Here is a 24,721-nt window from a genome sequence, read left to right on the forward strand (position 1 = left end):
GGCTAAGCATTTGTTTCTATGAAGTCAGTCTTGTGCTGATGAATTAATCTTTATTAAGTAATGAAGGGAAGGAAGTACAAAATTAGTTGTTTTGGCGTTCAATAAAAGTTTTTAGACTAACAAGAATGTTTCGAAACTTACAGTGTTTTCTACACTGACTTCTTATAGATCATGAAGAATTCTCAGTTCATGAACCCAAGTTATCACATTTTGAAGATGAACATGAACATTTTGCTTCATGTAGTGTCACACGTGGTGTGTATAAATCCAAAAAGCACATCTCTGTAAAGGGGTTCTCCTCTGTAACATCCATTTTTACCTACACTGCTAAAAAAAAAATAGAGAAATATAAATTGACATTATACCTATGTTCCCTTGATTTTTCTTTTCTTGACCAAGGCTCTGTACAGTGAAAGATGCTTTGGGGCAAAATTAGCAAAATTAGAATTACTGGCTCATTGTGACACAGCAGTTTCGCCGTGTATCCTCTTTCCCCCCTCAGCAGTGACAAAGACAGGGCCTCCTCAGGGGTCACAGCACCCTCTGCAGGTGTGGAGGTGGAGCGACACTCTCTCAGCGCTAGCAGTGAGGAAAGTGGCTCAGGCAGCTGGGCCCAGATTGCCCCTGAAGACGACCCCCAGGAGGAGACCAACAGTAGCTTTATCCAGCTAAGCGAGGGGTCAGTCTTCCAGTAGACCAGGGGTCACCACACTCAGTCCTGGAGGGCCGGTGTCCTGCAGAGTTTAGCTCCAACTTGCCTCAACACACCTGCCTTGAAGTTTCAAATATACCAAGCAAGAGTTTGATTAGCTGGTTCAGGCGTGCTTGATTAGGGCCGGAGCCAAAATCTGCAGAATACCAGACTTTCAGAAACAAGTTTGGTGACCCATGCAGTAGACCATCATGCCTTGCTGGACAGTGTGGCTTCTCCATTTGGCTTTTCATTAAGCTACATGTGCTAGATGCAATCCTTGCCAGAACTGGGCATATCCAGAGCGCAGTGTAGCACCCATTTGTGAGCTTGCTTTTCTCATCTTTAAAGTAGCAATTTATTAACTTAGAGCTCCAACGTGAATTAAGCATTAAAGTGCTTACTTTGCCCTCACTTTTTAACTAATATATAAGTTTTGACATATCTTAATTTATATTAATGTCATGTGACTTGTGTGATCAATCTTCAGCCAGACGGTGTTGTCTTTAAAGTCTGCCACCATTGCCCTTAATTTACTGTCTAGCACACAGATGCACAGACACAGTGATACAGAATCAGACATAATGGCTTAAAGAGAAATGCACAAACAAAGAATTAATATAAGAAAATTGCCTACTAGACATTTATGTCATTCCTGTTATGTAGCACTTTTTGAGCTCTGCAAGTTCTAGAAAATGAATATGATAGTGTTGTAATTTATAGTTTATACCAGACTTTCAGTAGTGCTCTGACTATGCTGAGGCACTTAAAAACTTTATTCATTTTAACTTATTTACACAATTTCAAGAAAATGATTTAGGGATATCTAACAGAACAGAAGGGTTGAAATATAGTCAATTTAGAGTTAGATTAGATGAGGCTGTCAGCTTTGTTTATTTGGGTTCATCTTTTGAAATCCTGATTGTATTATCTAGTAATTTAAGTAAAATGGACTGTTTTATTAACCAACATCAAATCCTTTGCTGATACATTATAATGAAGTGATTTTTCCCATAAAATGAAATGTCACTTTGTGGAAGATAATGTCATAAAGAACTTTTCTAGTTACAGGGAATTGCAAAAGTGGAGGCAAAGTTCAGGACATTAGTAAAACAAACTAATAGCAATATTGGGCAGAAACCATGGATTGATCATAGAAGAAAAAAATATGAAGAAACACATGACATTTGTCCTAATGAATTGCAATATTTTTTCATGTTGTTTACAGTAGATGGGGGAAATGGCAACATATTTAAATATTTAAAACAGGTTTATTGTAGTTAAATAAAATTAAAACCATTAACCATTATAACAGCTTTACCTGAAATAAAATACATATAAAAAAAAGTATTATTATTTCAGGTAGTTGTCATGATAGATGTTCTCATTTTCATTTAGTTTGTAACTTGATGTTCTAACTTGAACTAAAATGAAATACATTTTATAAAAAATGGTGGGGATATTATAAATAAATAATAAAAATCACAAAAACTTTAATCAAAATTAAAATGAAAAATGTAATAAAACTAAAGCAAAATATTGTAGTTTAAGCATATAATAAAGCTATATAGACCTATGAATTTAAAACTATTATAGTATCTTAGTGATACTAAAACAGCACTGATTTAAACTTGTGATACTGTGATACAACTACTACGATTTCCATCTCCAAGTTGTGAGTTTACTATTTTATGTGTATTAAGGTGTATATGATACACACATCTGATTATTTCCTTCCATACACACACACACACACACACACATACTGTATGTGTTAACACAATCTAAGCCAGTGCCTGAGGTAGTGTAACTCTTTGAAATGAGAGATTGCATTTGTGAGTCTAGTCCAGCACAGCTGTGTGAGTAAACGGCTCTGACAGCATGACTGGAGTCTGGAGCAGAGCTCTCACCCAGAGACTCCACAGCAGTGCTAGTCCTGACAGGATGTGCCTCACACTGACAGGCAGGTGCCATATGTCACATCCTGTTGACTCTAGAATGAAAAGGATGTAATGGGTGTGTGAGTCCCTCTTGCTGATTGAATCATGTCCAGCCTGCCACACTCACCGACGATTCCTAACCTGCGCCAGCTCAACGCCATCTTCACTTACCCGAGTAAGCTGGCCATCGGCCTCCATCTGGCTTTAACCCTCACTTCATTGTTTTTCCGCTATGTCGGGGGAAAGGTTACTCTCTGCTTGTTCATTGGGCTGTTGCTGGTAGAGGCACAGGTGGCTCACGTTCATAGTCATCAGCTGGTAGTGAGCTGCTGGTGATGCCCATGCTAATGAATCTCATGCCAGTGTTCATGCCTGTTCGCTCTACTCCAAGCCCCACTGCAGTCCACGGCTTAGTGATCATCATAGCTTCTGCATTGTTCACACTCTTACAGATCTACTAGAGTAAGCATAGAAAGAGAAAAAAATTGGAACAATTTGGACTTTGTAATGTTGCTGATAGAAGCAAAGGCTGCATTTATTTGATCAATAAAAGCAGTAATATTGTGGAAAAATATTATAATTTAAAAGAACTGTTTTCTATTTGAATATATTTTTAAATGTAATTTTTCCTGTGATGAAAGCTGAATTTTCAGCATCATTATTCCGTTCTTCAGTGTCACATGATCTTCAGAAATCAGCTGATTTGTTGCTCAAGAAACATTTTCGATTATTATCAGTGTAAAAACCCATTGCAGTACAGATGCAGTGCCATTCAAAAGTTAGAGGTAAGCAAGATTTAATAATAAATAAAACTTTAATTCAGCATGGATGAATTAAATTGACCAAAATTGACAGTAAAGTTTTTTTAATTAAAGATTTTTCAAATATATGCCTTTCTTTTGAATTTTCTACTCATCAAAGTGTTCTGAAAAAAAATGTGTCATGATTTCAACAAAAATAATAAATAGCAACATTTTCAACATTGACACAAATAAACATTATTAATAATTGAGTTCCAGTAGTAACTGCTAAGCATTTTAGCTTAATTTCTAAAAGATCGTGTTACACTGAAGTCTGGAGTTATTATGGTGGTGAAATTCAGCTTTGCATCACAGGAATATATATATATATTTTAAATACAAATAAAAAACAGTTCTTGTAATAATATTTCACAATTGTATTGTTTTAACTGTATTTTAATCAAATCAATGCAACTCTGTGGAGCATAGAAAGCATTCAAAAATGTAAAAGTCTTAATTATTCCAAACCTTTGACTGGTAGTATTTGTGTACACATTGATCTTTTTATGTGCATGTGTGTGTGTGTGTGTGTGTGTGTGTGTGTGTGTGCGTGTGTGTGTGTGTGTGTGTGTGTTTTAGAAATGGGAACAGCAGCGCTTCTAGTCTGGGATTGGCAGACCTGGAGGGCTTTCTAGACTACTCCATCTCCAGCAACCTAATCAGGTATCCAACAGCATAACACTTAGAAATACTCAAGCTAATGGCTGTTAAGCGCTCATCCATAACCCGGAGCGCTGTCCAAATCCTCATGTCTGCATCTCTCCTCGTGAGGATACGGCCACAGTTGGAGGATGAGAAATTGAAGTCAAACTTGGATCACATTCTGTCATATTAGAGCGATAGCTGCTTCTACAAGTATGTAATTGTGCTGTTTGCTGTGTCTGGGAACCGTCTCAAACATGGGTAGTTCTAATGGGCTTTGGCACCAAAAGCTTTTCAGTCATTTACTATTTTCAGCTTTTATCAGATGAGTGCAATACAGTCATGGCCCCTTAGAGGCTCCGTGAGGTGACTGTAACACGGCCAGCATTGCTCTATACAGCATCATAATGATAGTGTCTCTGTTTGCAGCGAGGACAGAGAGAGGAAGGCGTCACACTGTCAGGATCAGACGGATGGTGAGTGATCCAGCCCTCTACATGCACGCATACATATTTGAATGAAAGAGCATTCATCGCTGGAGCTTCACGACTGCGTTTGGAATTAAAAGGAAATCATGCTATCGCTGCTCTTCACACTTCTGCGCTAATGTATTCAGTCTGAAGCCGTTTGGGTTTCTCTTTTTCTGGCAGTCTGATCTTTTATATAAATGTTACATGTTGTTCTCGAGAGTGAACTTCACATTATTTCTCTGTGAATGAGGATTTTTAGATTTTTAAGGGGCACCGGAGGCTCACTTGGTGCCCTCGATGAGATACTTTTTCAACTTTATTTTTTTTTCATGCAAATTGTGATATGGATGGTCTCTAGAACTCGATTTTGGGAGTTATTGAATGTAATTATTCAAATGTGCTTGGCTCTGAAGTCCGAGGGGGATAGTGTGAGTGGGTGGGGTGCTTCTGAGCCAAAACTTAACATGTTGGACTGTGGGAACAAACAAACAAACATTGCAATAGGCTGCAAGATTATTCAAAATACAACAAACATTGTAAAAATGCAAAATAAAAAAAGTGGAGTGTGGCACTGTGTTCCTTTACACATGAGCAGCTCATGATCTGCTGGTGTCTGGCTCGGTTCGCAGGAAATGCTGCTCTACATGAACCCATCTCTACATCAGCTTTGAGTTTGGGTCATTTAACATGCATTTGGGAACACAACGTGCGCCAACCAGCTTTCCATACTTGAGAAGCACTTAAACCATAACCCAGCGGTTGTCAACAAAGAGAAGCTTTAAAAGCTCCCTGCAGTTTTCTGCCCAAAAGAAAAGCTTGATGGTTTAAGATTTGAAAATGTAAAGAAAACAGTATTATTATTTGTAGTATTATAATAGTATTATATTTAGGGCTGCTCCGATCATGATCGGCCGATCGTTAATGCGCATCTCGTCAGTAAAGCCGGTTCTCTAATCAGCAGTAAATTCCCTCAGGTGCGTGATTTCACATAGAGCAGCTGTTACTACACAGCCTTGTTAACTGAGAAGATGCGCAAATAAACGCTGAAAATGAACGTGGATTTGCGCAGCTTCTCAGTTAACAATGGCTCTGTGTAGTAACAGCTGCTCTATGTGAAATCACTAACGCATTCTCATCCCAAGGCGTCATATACTGACACTCTTGACATTTCGTCAACATCCTACGCATATGGCACCCTCTAGCGTCAATATGAGACACAGATTATGGGTTAAGGTTAGGGTTAGGGTTAGGGTTAGGGTTAGACCGCTAGGAGGCACCTTCTGGCCCATTTTTATCTGCTTCTAATATTGACGCTAGAGGGTGCCATGTGCGTAGGATGTTGACGAAATGTCAAGAGTGTCAGTATATGACGCCTTGGGATGAGAACGGGCTGGAAATCACACACCTGAGGGAATTTACCGGCTGATTAAAGAACCGGCTTTACTGACGAGATGCGCATTAACGATCGGCCGATCGTGATCGGAGCAGCTCTAATTATATTATTTTCCTTAAATACTTTTTTATTACAATCAAATGTTAAGATAGTAAGAGTTATCTAAATAATTATATATTATGAATAATTATTTGTGTTGTTTTTGTCATATTATGAAGTCCTACAAACAAGGACAGAAAAAGTTTTTTTAATTGCACTTTAAAATCGCAATTTTTAAAAGACAACATTTTTATGACACAACTGAGCATGTCTGAAGGGATTTTAAAGAGATTGCATTTTTGTGGCATATTTATAATTATTTGCAAATACCTTAATGAGCAGATCTTAGACTTAACATCTCCAAACTTAAAAAGGAAAAACCTTTTATTTAAAAGTCAGATTGTAAAATGCACAAAAGAGTATGGTCAGAATTGTTTTATTTTTTTATTGGGGAACTAGTCTTACTTTTTAATGTTTTATTAACATTTTATTTCTGATGGTCTTAGAATAGACCACTGAGAACCACTCACCTTTTTTATTTATCATCTCAATTTCGTCTGTTCTGTTTGTTGGTCTCTATCTAACATTGTGTAACTCTTTGTGCACTCTGAACAATAGCAAAGTATTAGACTCATTGCACGTGTTCTTTATTTGATTTTCCAAGTGCCAGAAATTAAACTTACAGTACCTCACACATACAAATGGTTTAAAATAGTTGCCCTTATTATAATTTGAAAGATTGCAAGCACAAATGTGGCACTGTGCAGCCCTGTAGTGGTTCCTCTGATCTTACGCGTGACCTTGATACATCTGTCTTTCTGTTGTTCGTGTGATTGGCCTTTAATCTTTGACCTCCTCTATCTAACATCTACTGTACATGAGCTCTGTGTACAGTCTGCCCTCTGTGTGCTTCTAACGTTTGGCAGACGGACAGATGCTCTCGAGCAGAGAGAGAGCAAGCTAAAGAGACTTTTGTATTGCCAGCACAAACTCACACCTCACAAATGACTCATTCACATGCAGGAGAACAAAAGAGACGTTCAGACACAGGAGCTGACAGGCAAAGCATCATCCTGCTGGGATGAGGAGAGGGTGTTAAAATGGGAAGATGTGTTAAAGAGCAAGAAAATAGAGGACAGATTCATTTTGGAACAGATTTTTGCGGTTTTGGAGCGCTGAGGAGGAGGATAGAGATTTCATGATGGAATAAATATTACTGGGTCAAAGAAGTAGAAAGAACGGCTTGAATTGCGTTTGAAGAGATAAGCTAAAAACCATGAAAAATGTTCTAACTGGAGAAAAGTGGGAGGGAGAAGAGATTAACACACCTTTCCTAGAACGAGTGTAAAACAAAAGGCTTTAGCAGTGAGACGGTGGGCTGTGTGGATGTTTAAGCCCCTCTCTCTTTATTTCCCCTGAGCTCTTTATCATTCACACTGATCCACATTCATGAAGAACAGTGAACCTTAAAGTAAAATTCTCGACCCGCCTCAAAATGTTGGCTTTTGACTATATAATGTGAATTTAAAGTGCGGAAGTTTCATCCTAATATGATCTGACATCAGTTCTATTAGCCATTGATACTGTATTTGCCGATACTTTAAAACATGCCACGATTTGATCAGATTCAGGGTAACTGCAATCAGGATATCAGTATTACAATATTATGTGCTGAACTAAAATAAAACCATTAAAAAATTGTTACTTTGTTCATATTAAATCAACTTTAACTGAAATAAAATTAAATATTAAAATAATATTTTGTCACTTTTAGTTTTTAGTAGCAGTTTGATGCTTTTATTTGAGAGATTTTTTTATCATTTTAATAATTTTGTTGTTTGTCATTTTTTACTTTATCTTCATTTACTAAAATAACTAAAACTGAAATGAATAAAAACGAATACATCTACTGTGATGACAAATATACTATATCGAACAGTTAATAAAAACTAAAATAGTATCTTAATGATTCTCAACTTAGTAACACTAATTAGATGGCTATTTCACAATGCAAGTTACACTTTTATCTTAACTCATAAACGCAATCAAAATGTAACATGATCGCTTAAATAAACTCTCAGAAAATTGCAAATCCTGTGTCCTAATTGGGACATCCACAAAACACACACACACACACACACACTTTAGAGTTGTTGTTGTTTTTATATATAATATAGAGATCATCAATCATCTGATGACAGCTCATAATTGGTTTGTGCAATAAGATGGGCAATGACAGATGAGAACATTTCTGTTCTCTCTGAAAATGTGCAAATCATCAGCACACAACAACATGAGCTACTCCAAAAATGCTTAAAACTTAGTCTCATCGATACTAAACTGTGACTAAACATCTGAATTTATATTAGCCTTCATATACAAAACAATAAAATAAATATAGTTAAATATCTAGGAGCTTATTATTATGAAAAATGCACAAAAATACTATTTTAAATAATCCTTATTGATATGAAAGAAGTATTTTCCAAAAACATGTTTTACTGTAAAACTTCGTAAACGAAAGCTATAAATCTAAACAAGCTGTGTTACAAATTTGAGGTTGACATCTCAAAAAACGATCTCACAGTAAGGTTTTGTTTGGGTGCAGTCCCAAATATTTCCACTAGATGAAATTCATCTCCTATTATTATCCAATGCTATCATTTCTGACCGCTAACAGTACAGTTCTAACTACTTTGTTTGGTGTGTTCACATAGCAAGTGCCAAAACCTTTACCATGTTTCATACTATTCCAGTGAAGTTAAAAAAATGCTAAATTCTTCTGTTGACCATTTTTTTCTGTTAAAAATTACCAGTGTTAAAAGATTCATGCTACTTAGAATTACTCATTTCTGCACCAGCAAATGCTTTTTGTTACCTTTCCATTTGATTCTGCTTGCAACATATCAGATCTACAGAAATCCCACTCAGGGTAGTGTCTGGTTTGTCTGACAGAAGTGACGTCGGGTCTGTCCACAGCGGGCAGCAGCTGTCAGCGCGAGCTCCTGGTGCTGAACTTTGACGTGGATTCAGAGTGTGTGGATGGAGAACTGAGAGCGGCGCTGCAGTGGATCGCTGCGTCTGAGCTTGGCGTGCCGGCGCTCTACTTCAGAAGGACTCAGGAGCACAATCTCACTAAGGTGAGGACAAATGGAGGTTGTGCTTTTGTTAGAATAACTAACCAGGTCCGAGCAGAATCTGCACCCACAGAACTACACAGATTTCTGCGCTTGTCATTCAGAAAGTTCTCCAGTCTATCCATTTTTAAATATTTTGCAGAATTTAATTATAGTGTCAGCTAGCAATAACAGTTTAGTAGCCTGAGCTAAATCTGTGAATCCATCTGGCCATTATTCTCATTTCACTGATGAAAACATACAACATGTATGCAGTATGGTCATGTGACTACAGTGTTGCATTTTACAATTTGAAAACATTTAAACAGTGCACATAATACATAATGCACTTACAACTTTAATAGATTTCTAGGAAATCAAGAACAAGAATGGGATGAAATTATTGGTGTCCTTTTTAAAAACTAGAAGAGTGGAAGCTGCTATAGCTATAAAGAGGGAACAACTCAAACAAATGTCTAAGTATTTAGAGTGTGATGTTGTTAAAGGGGACTTTGGATGCCCATTTTACATAAATTGGTATGATTCTTTAGGGTCTTCATGAAATGTCTGCAACACACTTTGATTAAAATTCCTCAATGGTCTTGTAAAACACCATCCTTTTTACCCCATCAAAAACAGATCTGTTAAAAGTGACTAATTTATTTATTTTCTTTCTTCATTTGTTCTGCATGGCTTTGGCAATTGTTCATAATTGGTGTTGTTTTGTATTATAAATATGCATATATGTTAGTGTTACAGGAATGCTGCATAACAAAATTGAAGTGTGCATTTTAAACTTGAACAAAAAAGAATATTGGTATAAAAGGGTTATTATTGTTAACTAACACTAAAACATTGAATAAGAATTTTCATTAAAACTGAAATAAAAAGTGAATTTTTTTCATGTTTTCTTACACAAAAGATATTTTTAGATGGTTAAAACACGACAAAACAACACTTCAACTAAAATAAAGTGAAAAATCAAATCTAATTCAAAATATCAATAAAAACTATAATAGTATATCAGTGATACTAATATAAGAGCACTGACTGCTGATAAAGAACTGAAGAGCGTGTTTGTTTCTCAGCTCCACAGAGTGGTGCAGTTGGCAGGTCAGAAGGCTTGGCGTGTTGGAGACTTGTTCAGCGCTGTGGCTCAGTTCTGTCAGCTCCACCAGGACCTGGAGCACAGAGGACGACCCGTGCCCAGCCTGTTCGACTGGATACTGAAGACCAAGCGCTAGAGCACCACCCATCGATGGAACAGGAGCTGGAGATGCCACATATCCGTCCTGAGCTAGCACATGTGAAATCACCAAACACAAATCCCATTTGAGCCGCTAATACACCTTTATAGACTCATAGATCCCACAGACTCATCCTCATCCACAGCCACCACCATGACTGTACATCAGCACGTGAATCTCTGTTTATCACAGGGTAGCAAGGTTTACAAGACACTCGCACGCAGTAACGGCTCCCAATCCCAAGATCCTTAGCATGAGGCTTCCTTAGTAACAAACTTGCCCTCTTGGACCACCAGCACATCCACATTTGAAATCCTTAAGAATCACAGCTTGCACAAACCTTTATTCCATCATCTCTGTCACACTTGTATATGTCTTTGCTAGATCACAGGAATTATGGGATATACTGTAGGAAGAAATGAGTTGTCCATAAATATGTGCTAGAGATGCACATTCACAGAGATTGTGATTTAAGGATATTTCCCTTTAAATGACGCATGTTCCTGTCTTTTACGCGCACGCAACATTAGATCCACCGGTCACCAGCCAGCACTGGTTAGAGGAACATGCTTTAAACCGACCAATCAGCCTTGACGTTTTGTAGCTTGCAAATTTTTACTGTACTGTACAACAAACCCGTTTCAAATGCACAACATGACTTTTTATCCAAAATAAAACGGACGTGCGAGCTCTGGCGTAGGGATTTAGAGATACTTCAATGTTTGTATTTAAAGTGTGTAATATAGTTGAGATCCCATTCCAAACACATTTTGTTGTTTTAAGTTTACATTGGCGAACGCATTCTGCCATTTTATTGTACCTCTGAGACTGAATTGTTTGTTTAGTTTTGTGTGACTACTGTTATTTAAGAGATTTTATTTTGGCTAGATGTAAATAGTTTAGACTGTGAGCTACTGTGTCTTTGGGCAATGTAAATTTCAGTTTTTTTGTTTTAAGATCGCAAAGACTCAGACAGACGGGATCACAGCACTAGTCTCACCAGACTACTGTAAAAGTATGAATATGACCGTAAATTTAAAGTACAAGTACAGTTTTGTCACGTAAAAGTTGACGTATAAACGTGAAATCTGGTGGCGTTATGGTTTTCTCCGCATAGTAAAATAATAGTAATGTGTTTTAATATCAGCGTTGAAGGCACACAACTGTATCCAGTCTGTCACGGTATACCTGAATGTATTTATCTTTTCAAAATAAAATTTGCGTATGGTGAGTTTGATCTCGACACCTTTATTTGAAAAGAGCCACACATGTTTGAATAAATGAGTTTATATACATATAAACAAAGTGCACAAAAAAAAATTTGAACATTTATTCATCCTCAGTCCATCTTAAATGTAGATGAGTTTGTTTCTTCATCAGAACAGATTTTAAGAAATGTAGCATTGCATCACTTACTCACCAGTGGATCCTCTGCAGTGAATGGGTGCCGTCGGAATAAGAGTCCAAACAGCTGATCAAAACTGATCTTGTGAAGTGAAAAGATTTCAAACAAATACATACAGTATTAAGGCATTTTTTACGTAAAACTGTTGCTTCCGGCTAAAATACAAAAAAAGTTGTCTATTATTTCTCCAGTGAAAATTGTAATCTAGACTGAATGAGGAGAGAAATCTGCACTGATCATGCAAGCGAAAAAATCCCAAAACAGTTCTAAACAAATATATTGGTGTATTTAGACGTGAGAGGACAGGATAGACTTTCTCACTGGAGGACACGTTATTACCAAAGATTACACATACAATTAAAAAATGGGTGGATTTTGATGTACAAAAATAATAAATAAACCTGAAACATTTTCACTGGACGGAAGCATCATCATAGATAATGGAGTCAAATTTTGGACAGAAGCTATGGTTTAATGTTAAAAAACTTGAATGATGGATTTGTTTCTTACAAAAAAGCTCTTCACTTAATTGATATACTGGAATCCTGTGGATTATTGTGGTGTTTTTATCAGCTGTTTGGACTCTCATTCTGACGGCACCCATTCACTGAAGAGGATTCATTGGTGAGCAAGTGATGCAATGCTACATTTCTTCAAATCTATTCTGACAAAGAAACAAACGCATATACTGTATGTCTGTGATGGCCTGAGAGTGAGTACATTTGTAGCATTTTTTCTTATTTCTGTGAATTATTCCTTTAACCTAAAAATAGATTGGCATGCTAAAAAAAGGAGATATTCCAGGATAAATACACCAGAAGATTATTGTGATTTAATACAGTAAGCCTTAATATTGAATACCTGACTTCATATTAAAGTTTGTACAATCAAAAAAATAAAAAAATTAAATGTTGACAAGCATGCACTTAGATTGAAAGTCTATAGAACAACAGTTTTCCCATTGAATTCCATTATATATCATTATTTTGGGTTTAATAAACAGGTATGAATCATTATTTTTTGTGATAGTTGACAGCATAAGTTTAACCCAGAATATTCTTTAAGGGGAAAAAATAACGGCAATAATTATGTTGGGAACACTTGAACTTAAAGTCCTTTATAAAAGTATTTTAATGCATTAATTATGCCTTGTAATGCACCTTACAATGCATTGTATCTCATGAATAATCACAGTTATAATAATTTATAATAGTTTCTATTCTGCACTAAACCGATAAACATCATGCATGAAAACACAACAAACAACCATTTTTAAACATTTAAACAAAGAATCTGCAAATATTATAAATCATTTTAACTTTGCTTACAGTTATTCATGAAAGATATAATGCATCACAACTTGCATTATGAATACCTTTATAATGCGTTATACATGAAAAGCGTTACCATAATGTCTTCCACACATACATGTTCTCTGAAATACTAGGGGGCAGTGTGACAAGATGACACACAATATCTTAATCAAAAGAGGTGTGGGAATACTGTAAGATCAGAGTTCAGGCCGCTCTCTCAGTGCCAGATCCTGCAGGTGTTGTCTTTACTGCCTGCAAAAAGATTGACAACGAGGCATGAAATTACTGACGTGTGATTACGTTTATGGATTTATGAGTTTTACGCAGGTGCGTGTAATTGCCTGTAATGATGGTGTCTCCCTCGTAGTTGAAAGCACATGAGAAGATCTCATCAGAATGGCCCTCGAGCTCCTGCAAACACACTCCTGTGTTCACACACCACACACGAGCCGTCTTATCCACACTCGCCGTCAAAACACGGCTCCCCTGTGGATTAAAACACACCTACAGCAAGAGAGAGGAAGCTAATTATATTTCTGCCTTTTGTTATGATAATGCATTGGGTGGCTCTTCATCATATTCCATCATAAAACAATTACTTTTTGTTTTGCATGTGGAACATCCTATTTCAACAAGCAGGAGAAAAACAGGAGAGAGACAGCTGAACTGAATCTGACCCGTGTCGGTATGACAGGCGTTTTATTATAGCGCTGAAGAACCGAGTGTGCATGTGCGTATTTGAGTTATCACCTCTATACAGGAAATGGAAATATTCTGCTAATGGTGATGACGGTCCGGAGGGGGATAGAAAAGAAAGGAGAGGATATTATGGCAAGATGGTGTAAGGATAGGCCTGAGAAAAGACGAGATGAAGAGAGCTATAAGAATGCAAACGGCCGTATTAATATGCAGGGAAGATGACGAATGACAGGCAGGATGCTGGGATGGAGGCAAGAGGGATATAAACAGGAAGGGACCTCGACAGGAAATGAGCGCCTGAGAAAGAGACAGAGTCAAGAGTCAAGAGATACGAGAGGATTATTGAGTCTGAAGCTGGAGTGACAGGCCGAGGATGGAGAGATAATGTGATTTCTTACCTTAGAAATCTCTCCTTTATGGCCCTCTAATTGCCACAAACACTGGAAGGTTTCTGCGCTGAACACTCTTGATGTACCTGCGCACAAAAACCCATGATCAGACTCGATTATAGATCCATCTCACAAAAACATGTCTAGGTCACAAAATCAAGTTAGATGTGAGTGGGGTAAGATGTGCCACTTTGTACTTCAAGTTGCCATGAAATCTATCTTGTATGGAGCACTGCACACGACATGGAGGAAAGAAATATATAATGTGGCCATGAATTAAGCCATGATTTGTAAAATGCAGCCACGATTTGCTAAATCAAGGGAACCAATTATTAAATCATAGCTATGAATTACTTCAGGGTTTCCCATACATTCATTAATTTGTGGCGGCCCGCCACAATATCAACGCTGACCGCCACGGATTGATTCAGATTTTAAAACTATTTAATATGGGTACAATTGTATTTTATTGTAGAGCTGCGCACTGCTTGCTCCCTCCCTCTCACAAACTGACAACGGAGGCACGCACGACTAGCCCCTCCTCTTCGAACACGATCTGAATCAAAACATGAATCAATCCGGAGTTGAATGGTTAGTAATGAACACTGTTGCTCAACATAACTCTGAGAAGTTAGTCTATGTTAAGCGCTGTCGCGTTTCCATTACAGATTCACGCAAAACTTTTGTGTTTTTTTTCTAAATATCGATAAACAACTATTGCGAAATGATGGCATTTCCATTAACCGATGTTATGCGACTAAAACGTCATTCTTTTCCTCTCGCGATCAGTCATTCCAAAAATCATGGCAACGGACGTTGGTAGGTTTATATATATCACAGCCACCAGACTAGACATTATATTATTATTATCTCCAGGTTCAGGTTGGTGTGTGTTGGTTTTTGTCCACCTCATACTCCAGGTTTGTGTGTGTGTGTGTGTGTGTGTGTGTGTGTGTGTGTGTGTGTGTGTGTGTGTGTTTGTGTCCACCTCCAGGTCCAGTTTGATGTGTGTGTGTGAGCCTGTGTGTGTCTGAGTCTGTGTGTGTGAGTGAGTGTGTGTGTGTGTGAGTCTTTTTGAATGTTTGAGTGTGTGAGCCTGTGTTTGAGTGTGTCAGTAAATTTGTGAGTTTGAGTGTGTGTGTGTGTGTGTGTGTGTGTGTGTGTGTGTGTGTGTGTCCATCTCCAGGTCCAGGTTTGTGTGTGTGTGTGTGTGTGTGTGTGTGTGTGTGTGTGTGTGTGTGTGTGTGTGTGTGTGTGTGTGTGTGTGAGCAAAATTTGCAACAAGAAGTCTGTGGAGCAGTCATAGCATAGAAAGTGTAGCAATGGCATAGCAATGTAGCAATAGCAATGTCTTTAAAGGGATAGTTCACCCAAAAATGAAAATTCTATCATCGTTTACTCACCCTCAAGTTGTTCCAAACCTGTATGAGTTTCTTTGTTCTGCTGAACACAAAGGAAGATATTTGGAAGAATGACAGATCTCTGTCCCCATTGACTACCATAGTATATATTTTTTCCTACTATGGAAGTCAATGGGGACCGAGATCTGTTTGATTCTGTCATTCTTCCAAATATCTTCCTTTGTGTTCAGCAGAACAAAGAAACTAATACAGGTTTGGAACAACTTGAGGGTGAGTAAACGATGATAGAATTTTCATTTTTGGGTGACCTATCCCTTAAGGTATCTGACACTAAGTGTTGGCAATGGAAATGTGTACTTGTCACTAAAAATATATGATATATTTATGATATATTTAGGATATATATATATATATATATATATTTAACTTAATCCCCCCCCCCCTCCCCGGTCCCCAGTCCCCGGTCCCCAAACACCACACCACCGCAAATAGAATCTAATTCTGTGGGAAACACTGTTACTTATGAATTAAGTATGTGTCGTAGTATTCCTGCATTTTGAGACAAAGTTATTACTCCAAGCTGAGACACCGGCACAGCCCTAAGCTGGCATTTTAGGAAAAACACTTAATTGTTTTAGTGTTTTTATTTATATAAATAATAATATTTCTGTATATATATATATATATATATATATATATATATATATATATATATATATATATATATAAAATATGCCTCTTAACCACAAGTAGCTGTAGCCTTTTTAAATATATAGACATATGACAAATCATGTGGTGTACTAAAATAGTCTGTTTTCTCACTGGCAAATCGTACCCCACAATCCAAAAAAAAAGAAAAAGATCCATATGAGAGGGTTGTGATGTGTGGGAATTGCAATGTCTCACCATCAGCAGAGGCTGTAGCGATCAGCTGACCAGTGTAGTTAAAACACACATCCAGCACTTCATCATTATGTCCCAAGAGAGTAGCCAAACACTGACCGCCGTCTGCAGCCCACACCTACACACACAAACACACACAACCTGTTACATAACACACAAACCACTCCACGACCCGAAATAAGCTCACAAACACACTGTTATTAGCCCGACTGAGTGAATTCTACCCTGCTCACTCATGAAGGGTGCAGTCTGTGTCCCCTTCAATGGAATTTGCCCATTCTCTAAATTTAACACAGACACATGCATGCAGACATCTCAGTGCTATTATCTATCCACAGTCACACCAAATGAACTGACACTTGTAAAAAGCTGTGAGAAGACTTTGTCTCGCTGTGTTTTTGAGAAACATCAGACTGTGCTGAATAATTAAGAGCCCTCACACTTCTAGGAACAGACAGACAATCAGAGGAAGAGAGTTACTCAGATGAAAGTGAATGCAACATGTAAGAGAAAAAAAAACATTAAAGGGGTCACATCATGAAAAATAGATTTGTCCTTCTTCTTTTGTTCATTTGTATACCATATAAACATGCAGAAACATTTGTAAAAACGTCATGTTTCAGATTTACTGTCTGAAACATTGCTACATAAACATATAAATATAAAAACGAAATTAATTTGATTCAACATCTTGTTATCATGCTACTTCTAATGCAAACGTCAAACCCTGGTAAGGGAAAAACTAAATTTGGATGCCAAATTATTATAAAAGGACCCCAGGGGAAAAATCATAATTTAAAAGGCTCTTTTACGAGACAGAATGAGAATTAAAAGAGTGAAGAGAGACAGAAACCTTGCAGGTTTTGTCCAGAGAGGCTGTGACGATGAGGGAACAGTCCCAGTTGAACTGAACGCAACTGATTTCTCCTCGATGACCTGTGAGAACGTGAACTTTGCTACAAGAGACAGACAAAATACAAAATCCATTACACATTAATTAAATGTAATAAGTCCAATATATTCAGAGTTTCTCCAGGTCTTCAAAAACCTGAACTTGCACAAATAATGGACTTAAAAAGGTCTATCAGAGTAGAAAGTCTTAAATTCATAAAGCTTTGGTATTAAATGTACCGTATTTTTCGGACTATAAGTCGCACCTGAGTATAAGTCGCATCAGTCCAAAAATACGTCATGACGAGGGAAAAACATATAAGTTGCACTGGACTATGTCGCATTTATTTAGAACCAAGCACCAAGAGAAAACATTACCGTCTACAGCCACGAGAGGGCGCTATATGTCTTCAGTGTAGACTACAGGAGCACTGAGCAGCATAGAGCGCCCTCTCGCGGCTGTAGATGGTAATGTTTTCTCTTGGTTCATTTCTCTCGGTTCATGTCAAATTAATTTTGATAAATATGTCGCACCTGACTATAAGTCGCAGGACCAGCCAAACTATGAAAAAAAAGTGCGACTTATAGTCCGGAAAATACGGTATTTCTCTCCAAACAAGCTCTAAATCAAGATATATATTTACTTCAAATTGAAAAGGACTCAAATTGAATCTAATTCAAAAATTTAAAATATCTGAAGACTTGTTTTCTGAGAAATTGCACCCAATTGAGTTTATGCTGTAAAATGTGTTTGCTTCGTTTTTTTTCTTATCCGAGACACTGGCAGATATTTATTCTTGTATTAATCATGAATTCACTTCTTTGAAAACAAGACTTCTTATCTTGCTATTTTGCTTCTCACTGTATCTTGATTTAAGAAACTTTAGACATTTGCACTGAAAAAGGACAAGAAAACTGAAGAAGGACAACTTTTTGCAGTGTGATCAGAAGGTACAGTAAAATTTATTTCCATATTCTAGTTCAAGTTTTTTTTTTTTTTTTTTTAAATTAATTAAAGAGTAATGGAGATATATTCAAAAGGTATTTTTTCAAACTGTTGCTTATTTAATAAATTTTGTGCTCCCTAAATTTGATTAATTTGGCCTTAAAAAGGTCTTTAAAAAGTCTTAATAAAACCATTTGTACAGCTCTTTTCATAATACACATCCTTTCAAAACAACTTTACAAAAAGTCCAGCTGTTACATCTTTAACACCTAAGTGCCTTAGATTTAGGGATGGGTGCTATGACAATATATAATAATGATACGAATTATTTAGATCTTGCTGTATTACATTTATTTATAGTGTTGTCTATATCAGTGCTGCAGTAACATATCTGTGCATTCAAGGCAATTAAGAGATTGAATTATTGGCCAGTGTTGTAGTGACCTGCCAGTAGAAACGTCCCATAGAATGGCAGTGTGGTCAAACGACCCCGTGACCAAACGATCGCCCGTTGTGTTAAAGGAGAGAGAGATGATCTCGGCGAAGTGACCCTGAGAAAGTTAAACAAAGAGAAACGCTGTGAGTGGAGAGGGAAGCTCTGATAGAAAGGCAGTCTTTTTTCTCTTCAGCAAAGAAATATCATATTAATTTCCCCATTTCATCGGTAAGAACTCACTCAGCAATTCATAATTTAGATTGATAGAGAAATAATTGGAGAGTTAAGAGGGGTAATTATGCAGCACACACACACACACACACACACTGCTCTGCCATGTGCTGCGGGGAGGAGAAGACCTCCAAACGCTCCGTCTCTTCCCCTCTCCCTCCGACCCATGGCACGTTTCTCACATCTACACAGCTCCGGATCAGACTGGGCTGCATGACGCATCTGTTTGTATTCGGTATGCTGCTATTCAACTAAAAGTGGAATGCTTGACTTATTCCATAAATTGTCGTAATGACAGATTTGATGACAAAACCATTAATAAACACACGCATGGATGAATTTTCACTGATCACCGGAGAGAAATCATTAAAAATCCCATAGGAGATAAGCAGACGAGGGGGAGCTCATTAAGCAGGATAGGTGATAATGTTTTTGATTGAACAAGAATACGGAAAAAACACAGGATGAGACGTACTGCCAATGTAGACATCTCTTTCCCACTCTCAACATCCCATAATTTAGCCAGGGTGTCCATGCTGCCCGTAGCAACCAAGGTACTCTGAGGGTTAAAGGCCAGGCAAACCTAATAGCAGATACACACAGAAAACAGACAGTATTTGAGATTAATAGAACAAATGTTGTCTGATAAAGCTCAGTATACATGCACAGGGTTCTGCCCCATTTGGCATAGTAAGTCAAACTCCCAGACACAACATACTTAATTTGGTGCCCCGTAAGAGATGGGTCCCTATGTGTTTGAATAAATGTCCCCTAATGTGTCAAATGGCCTTGCCAGCCATTTTCTTTCAGTTAGAAATATATAAAATAAATGTTATTTGCATTCACACTGTCATTGACCTTGAAAGTGGACTGGGTCTCAACTTGGTCCACTTTAGTTAGGGGCTCACATAATGTTCCCTTCACACTATTGTCTTTTGAAATCCAATTTAGGTCCCCTTAAGTTGTTGTGTTAGATGTCCTGTCCTACTTCTTTTTAAAATAATAGAAATAAATCAAATCTACCCCCAAAAAATCAAAGAACACAATCAGACACATGAATTAATGGATCTAATGTTGTCTATTCTTGAGAAAAGAGGTAGTTCAAGAATGCATTTTTGCTTCTAAGGGACAGCATTTCTTGTAAAAAGTCAGTCTTAGAAGTCTTAATGGTATAGTTCACCCAAATATGACAACTCTGTCATTTTTTAAGAATAAAAACTATGAAGATCATATTTCTGTTTATTCTAAGTGCATCTTTGTCAGCCGCTTTAAAATCTCAAGCTTGTTATAGCAGAATTGATTCTGACAGGATGTCAATGTTTTTACTGTTCATCAGCAGAAAATATTCTGAAAGTGATTCCAACTATGTCATTTCTCTGTGCCTTTATCATTATAGTTGTGGTGTGGAATACTGAGAACAATTTTTAGAACTATATATTTATCGTTATCACTATAAAAGTTATCATGCTTAGTGTGAACAGGCCTTTACTCAAATCACCCTCATGTCGTTCCAAACCTCGATGACTTTCTCTTTCTCCTGCAGAAGAAATGTTGGTAAACAAACTGGTTTGGTTCCCACTGACATCCATTGTGAAGACAGAAAATACTACTGAAATCAAAAGGAACCGAAACTGTTCATTTGCTAACCAACATTCTGCATAAACATAACCACATTTGGTTCATAGTGAGTTCATTTCCTGACATTCCAAAACCTTTTTTTTCTTTCTGTGAAATATAAATTTCGCAGAAGGTCCTGGCAACTGTTTTCCATATAGAGATAGGGCTGTCAAGCTTCAAAAAAGGCAACAAACATAAAAGCATCATAACCCTAACTAATATTACTCACTTTATATGTCTAGTCTTTCACAGCCTTTGTGTCAGGAACAGACTGAAAATTCACTAAGTTCACATACACCTGAATATATCATGACACACTGTGCCAGGCTTGAAGTCAATGACGTCAAATGTCATTGGTCTCAGTGTGTCCCATGCCAGGACATATCTCCTGAAGAAGGAGTCATACAGGTTTGGAACGACAGTGAATGAGGACAGAATTATCATTTTAAGGTGAACCATTCTATAAACTGCAGAGACTCAAGTGAATGCAGTGAGAATGCAGACATACGATTTCTGCTGTGTGCCCTCTAAACGTGTAGAAACACTTTCCTGTTTCAGCACTCCACAATTTGCAGGTCTTGTCAAAGGAGCCAGTGGCAACCTTGTCTCTGAGAGTGAAAACAAAAGAGAGTGAGCGAGAAAGAGGGCAGAGAGAGAGAGAAAAAAGGACAAGGGCTTCTGTTATGACTCAAAGTGACAAATGGTCCCATTGTAATAGCAACAGCAGTTACCCAGCAGTGCCCTAACCCTGACAGAGAGGTGACTGAGAGTGCTTTTCTCTATTTCATAAATAAATAAAAAAAACTAGTGAAAGATGAAGGGTAAGCCATTCTGATGGATTCAGGGCATAAGTGATCAAAAGCGCAAGAGCCCTGCTGTTACCCATAAGGGTTGTTGAAGGCGATGGCATACACAACGTTCCTGTGACCCTCCAAAGTGTGTAGCTCCTCTCCGGATGCGGTGTCCCATATTTTACAAGTCCTGTCATAGCTTCCGGTTATAAAACTGCAAACAGACGGAAAGTAAAGGAGAGAGGCAGAATTAGCGTGAGGGAGGGGGAGCAGGCATGTGAGCACAGCTGATAAACTCACCTCGATCCTGATTTATTGAAGGCTACATTCGTCAGGGGCAAGATGTGAGCCTGAAGTGCCTGTAGAGGAAGACAGAGAAGACGAATTCTCTGAGGGGGGGATGCACTTAATCAAATTAATTCATTTCAGATCTATAAGCTTGACTGTGTAATTTCCATACATAATTACTATGGCTTTGATGTTCAAAAACAGCAGTTTTCCCTCTGCTGCCACCTAGTGGGTAATATCGATCTGAGACGTGTAAATGGTGTTGGAAAATCATTCAAATGCATTTAATTTCGGCATGTAATTGTGGCGGTACTGAACAAAAGCAGCAGAATGGAAGTTTGGATTAAATAATGATGTGATGTTCAATAATTAAATATCATGGATTCTTCACAAGTCCTTTTAACTAGTCGTGCTGTGTTACAAATGAATTAATAAAAGGGAATATAAAAGTAGTATTTAAAGGAATAGTTCACCCAAAAATGAAAATGCTTAAAGTTTACTCACCCTCAGGCCATCCAAGATGTAGATGTTTTTTATATATATATATATATATAATATGTGTGTGTGTATGTAAATAATCAGAACAGAATTGGAGAAATTTCGGAATTACATTGCTTCTCTGCAGTGAATGGGTGCCGTAAGAATGAGCTGATAAAAAATATCACAATAATAATCAATAAGTAATCCTCAAAACTCTAGTCCATCAATTAACATCTCGAAGCCAAAGCTGCATGTTTGTCAAAAACAAGTCCATCATTTACATGCTTTAACTTTAAACCATCGATTCTGGACAAAATTTGAGTCATTAATTAATAATAACACTCCCTCTAGTGAAAAAGTCGATTCCCTGTTGTCCTCTCACATCGAAATCCACCCACATGTTTGTTTTAAACTGTTTTGGAGTGTTTCTTCACTTGTAAAGTGTGCATTATCAGTGTATATTTCTCTCTTGATTCAGACAAGAAACTTTTTCAGTAGAGAAATGGATAGAGGACTTGTTTGAAAATTAAAACGACGGATTTGTTTTTTCCAAGCAGGCAGCTTTTCACTTCACAAGACATTAACTGATGGACTGGAGTGGTGTGGATTACTTGTGGATGATTGTGATGTTTTTATCAGCTCTTGTTCTGACGCCACCCAATCACTGCAGAGGAGATTTTTCCAAATCTGTAAACAAAAAAGAAACAAACTCATATTTTCAGTAAACGTTCATTTATGGGCTAACTATTCATTCATATTAGTTTTTGATGAAGTCTAACACTGCGGGACACTGCTGTCACTGTATTACCAGAGAGATGAAGAGCCAAACATTTTTCAGAATAGAATCACAATATGAAAAACAGATCAAATATGCATGACCCAAATATACTTCTGCATGACTGGTCAGTATTTATTAATACCCTGAAAAGGTAAAACTTGCGGTCATCCTTTTGGCTGACTTTCTCTTGTAGTTTGCAGATCAGGGCTTTGAGCTGCTCGACGCAGGATGAGCTGATGAGAGGTTCAGCTGCTCTGATGTCTGACACTAACTCATTCACATCAGTCCTAGAGAAGGAAAACACTACACTTACATATAAAGATGTAGACTTGTTTACCAGATAAATAGGTACCCTTACGAAAAAGAAGTTTATTCAAGTGTGCTATTAGTATACTTCGTTTAAACTTAAAATAGGAAAGTATGCTTTTAGTTTACTTTTTATGTACTCCTCAGAAATATACTTAAAATGACATTTAAGTATACTTGACTTATACTTACAAAAAGTCTAAATATATTTGAGCTATACTCCTAGAATCTGTGTTTTCATTATTATACTGAAGAGGGCGCTAGTACACATCATCTGCACAGAATTCCAAAAACACAAGTGAGGAAGAATGAACTAACATGATCATCTGACATGAAACAGCATCAAAACTGTAACGTTATGGAATAAAATGTAGACCGATGAAGAGGTAATAATTACAGTCAAGCTTTGGGGTGTTGATCGACTCCAATCTAAGTTTTGATTCTGAATCTAATTCATAGTCTTTTTTTTTTTTTTGCAGCTTTTTGTTCAAAATGTTATTTCTTAATTTTTATGAAACTTACCCACATTAAACTGTTTAAAAAAAAAGAATGCATGAAGCTAGAATAAAATGTTTTTGTTTCCAAGCAGATATCCTGTTCTTTCTTTAGATGTTTTGTATGTTCAGATATTCATGTGACAAAACATACACATTAAAACCTAAATAGGGACATAGTAGTATACTTAAAGTATGATGTAAAGTTCACTTAAAGAAAACTTATGAGTGTACTTGCAGTATAAAACTACTAAGCTAGTAGTTTACTGAGACTAGACTTTGTAAGTGTACAAAGTATTTAATTAATAAAGTATCAGTAAACCTATAAATTCACTTTTAGTATAATTGCAGTACAAACTACAAACATGGAGGTAAACTAGTAGTGTACTTAAAGTTTAATATTTTTATACTTAAAAGTATACTTTTATATACTAGAAAGTGGGCCAATTTAGTCTCAATAATGAGTATTGAAACATTACATTTAAAAGTTTACTAACTAGAACACGGATATTTGTATACTTGCTACATAAAATATACTTAAAATATACTTGAACTTTACTTAAGTATACTTAATAAAATAAACTTAAAGTATACTTCTTTTTGGTAAGGATAGTCAGTTATATATAACTGTAAACAAGTAGAACAGTATTTTAAATTGTAACTATACATCACAAAACGGAGGAATGTTCATTGTAACGTTAGTTGGACAGTCATACTTACTCTGGAGTCAGGTTTAACAGATCGATGGATTTCGTTCTGAGCTGCCCCCCTTTCTCATAGTCCAGGAATATTCCTGCACAGCAATAAAACTTCTAGAACTAGAACTTTCGATCAAATTATTTCAATATAAAACTGTAAATATGTATATTACCTGGTGGGTAGTATCGTATGTGTAGCCGTTTTAGTCTCATCACGCCACTGAAGACTGTCAACAAACCGTTACTACGGTGATGAGATACCAGCGCTGCGTACCGCGCATGCGCACGTTCTGCATGTTTTATATATATTATTTTTTTATGAGATCGAGTTGAAATAATTGATTTTTAAATTGCTTA

The 24,721-nt window shown here is 37.0% G+C and overlaps 2 protein-coding genes across 8 annotated transcripts in view; one reads left to right on the forward strand and one right to left on the reverse strand.

The window, feature by feature from the left end:
* The window catches only part of LOC132101219 (A-kinase anchor protein SPHKAP), a 135,672-nt gene extending 124,103 nt beyond the window's left edge, over positions 1-11,569 (forward strand). For 2 of the 3 annotated variants that reach the window (XM_059505979.1, XM_059505980.1), the window contains 5 exons: positions 503-679; positions 4,011-4,094; positions 4,503-4,549; positions 8,931-9,115; positions 10,180-11,569. In XM_059505979.1, coding sequence (XP_059361962.1) covers positions 503-679; positions 4,011-4,094; positions 4,503-4,549; positions 8,931-9,115; positions 10,180-10,335 — 649 coding nt within the window. In that variant the 3' untranslated portion in view covers positions 10,336-11,569. The remainder of the gene's footprint in view (positions 1-502; positions 680-4,010; positions 4,095-4,502; positions 4,550-8,930; positions 9,116-10,179) is intronic. The other variant, XM_059505981.1, reaches the window with a different exon arrangement.
* Positions 11,570-13,073: 1,504 nt separating this feature from the next.
* LOC132101220 (dynein assembly factor with WDR repeat domains 1) lies at positions 13,074-24,659 on the reverse strand. Of its 5 annotated transcripts, none has more exons than XM_059505983.1 (14): positions 24,538-24,659; positions 24,387-24,459; positions 23,009-23,153; positions 21,621-21,679; positions 21,412-21,534; positions 21,038-21,137; positions 19,388-19,495; positions 19,041-19,163; positions 18,690-18,796; positions 17,262-17,364; positions 16,412-16,526; positions 14,154-14,230; positions 13,398-13,560; positions 13,074-13,308 (listed from the first exon to the last, which is right to left on the reverse strand). In XM_059505983.1, exons 1-14 carry the CDS (start codon positions 24,575-24,577, stop codon positions 13,274-13,276), a joined length of 1,371 nt encoding a protein of 456 aa, XP_059361966.1. In that variant the 5' UTR covers positions 24,578-24,659; the 3' UTR covers positions 13,074-13,273. The 5 variants fall into 5 exon arrangements, with proteins under 5 accessions (XP_059361966.1, XP_059361968.1, XP_059361965.1 ...); XM_059505982.1 differs by lacking the exon at positions 13,074-13,308 and adding an exon at positions 13,807-14,052 and having other exon boundaries at positions 13,423-13,560; XM_059505985.1 differs by lacking the exon at positions 19,041-19,163.
* Between the last annotated feature and the right edge of the window lie 62 nt (positions 24,660-24,721).

This window comes from Carassius carassius, chromosome 23 (genome assembly GCF_963082965.1).
Source record: "Carassius carassius chromosome 23, fCarCar2.1, whole genome shotgun sequence".
NCBI lineage: Eukaryota > Metazoa > Chordata > Actinopteri > Cypriniformes > Cyprinidae > Carassius > Carassius carassius.

Coding starts and splice junctions, on each gene's coding strand:
- LOC132101220 (XM_059505982.1), bottom strand. CDS start 24,577: ATGAGACTAAAACGGCTACACATACGATACTACCCACCAG. Junction 21,680..23,008: donor GCAAGTTTTACCTTTTCAGG/GTATTAATAAAT, acceptor CTTCCTCTACAG/GCACTTCAGGCTCACATCTT. Junction 14,053..14,153: donor ATAAAGGAGAGATTTCTAAG/GTAAGAAATCAC, acceptor TCTCTTTCTCAG/GCGCTCATTTCCTGTCGAGG.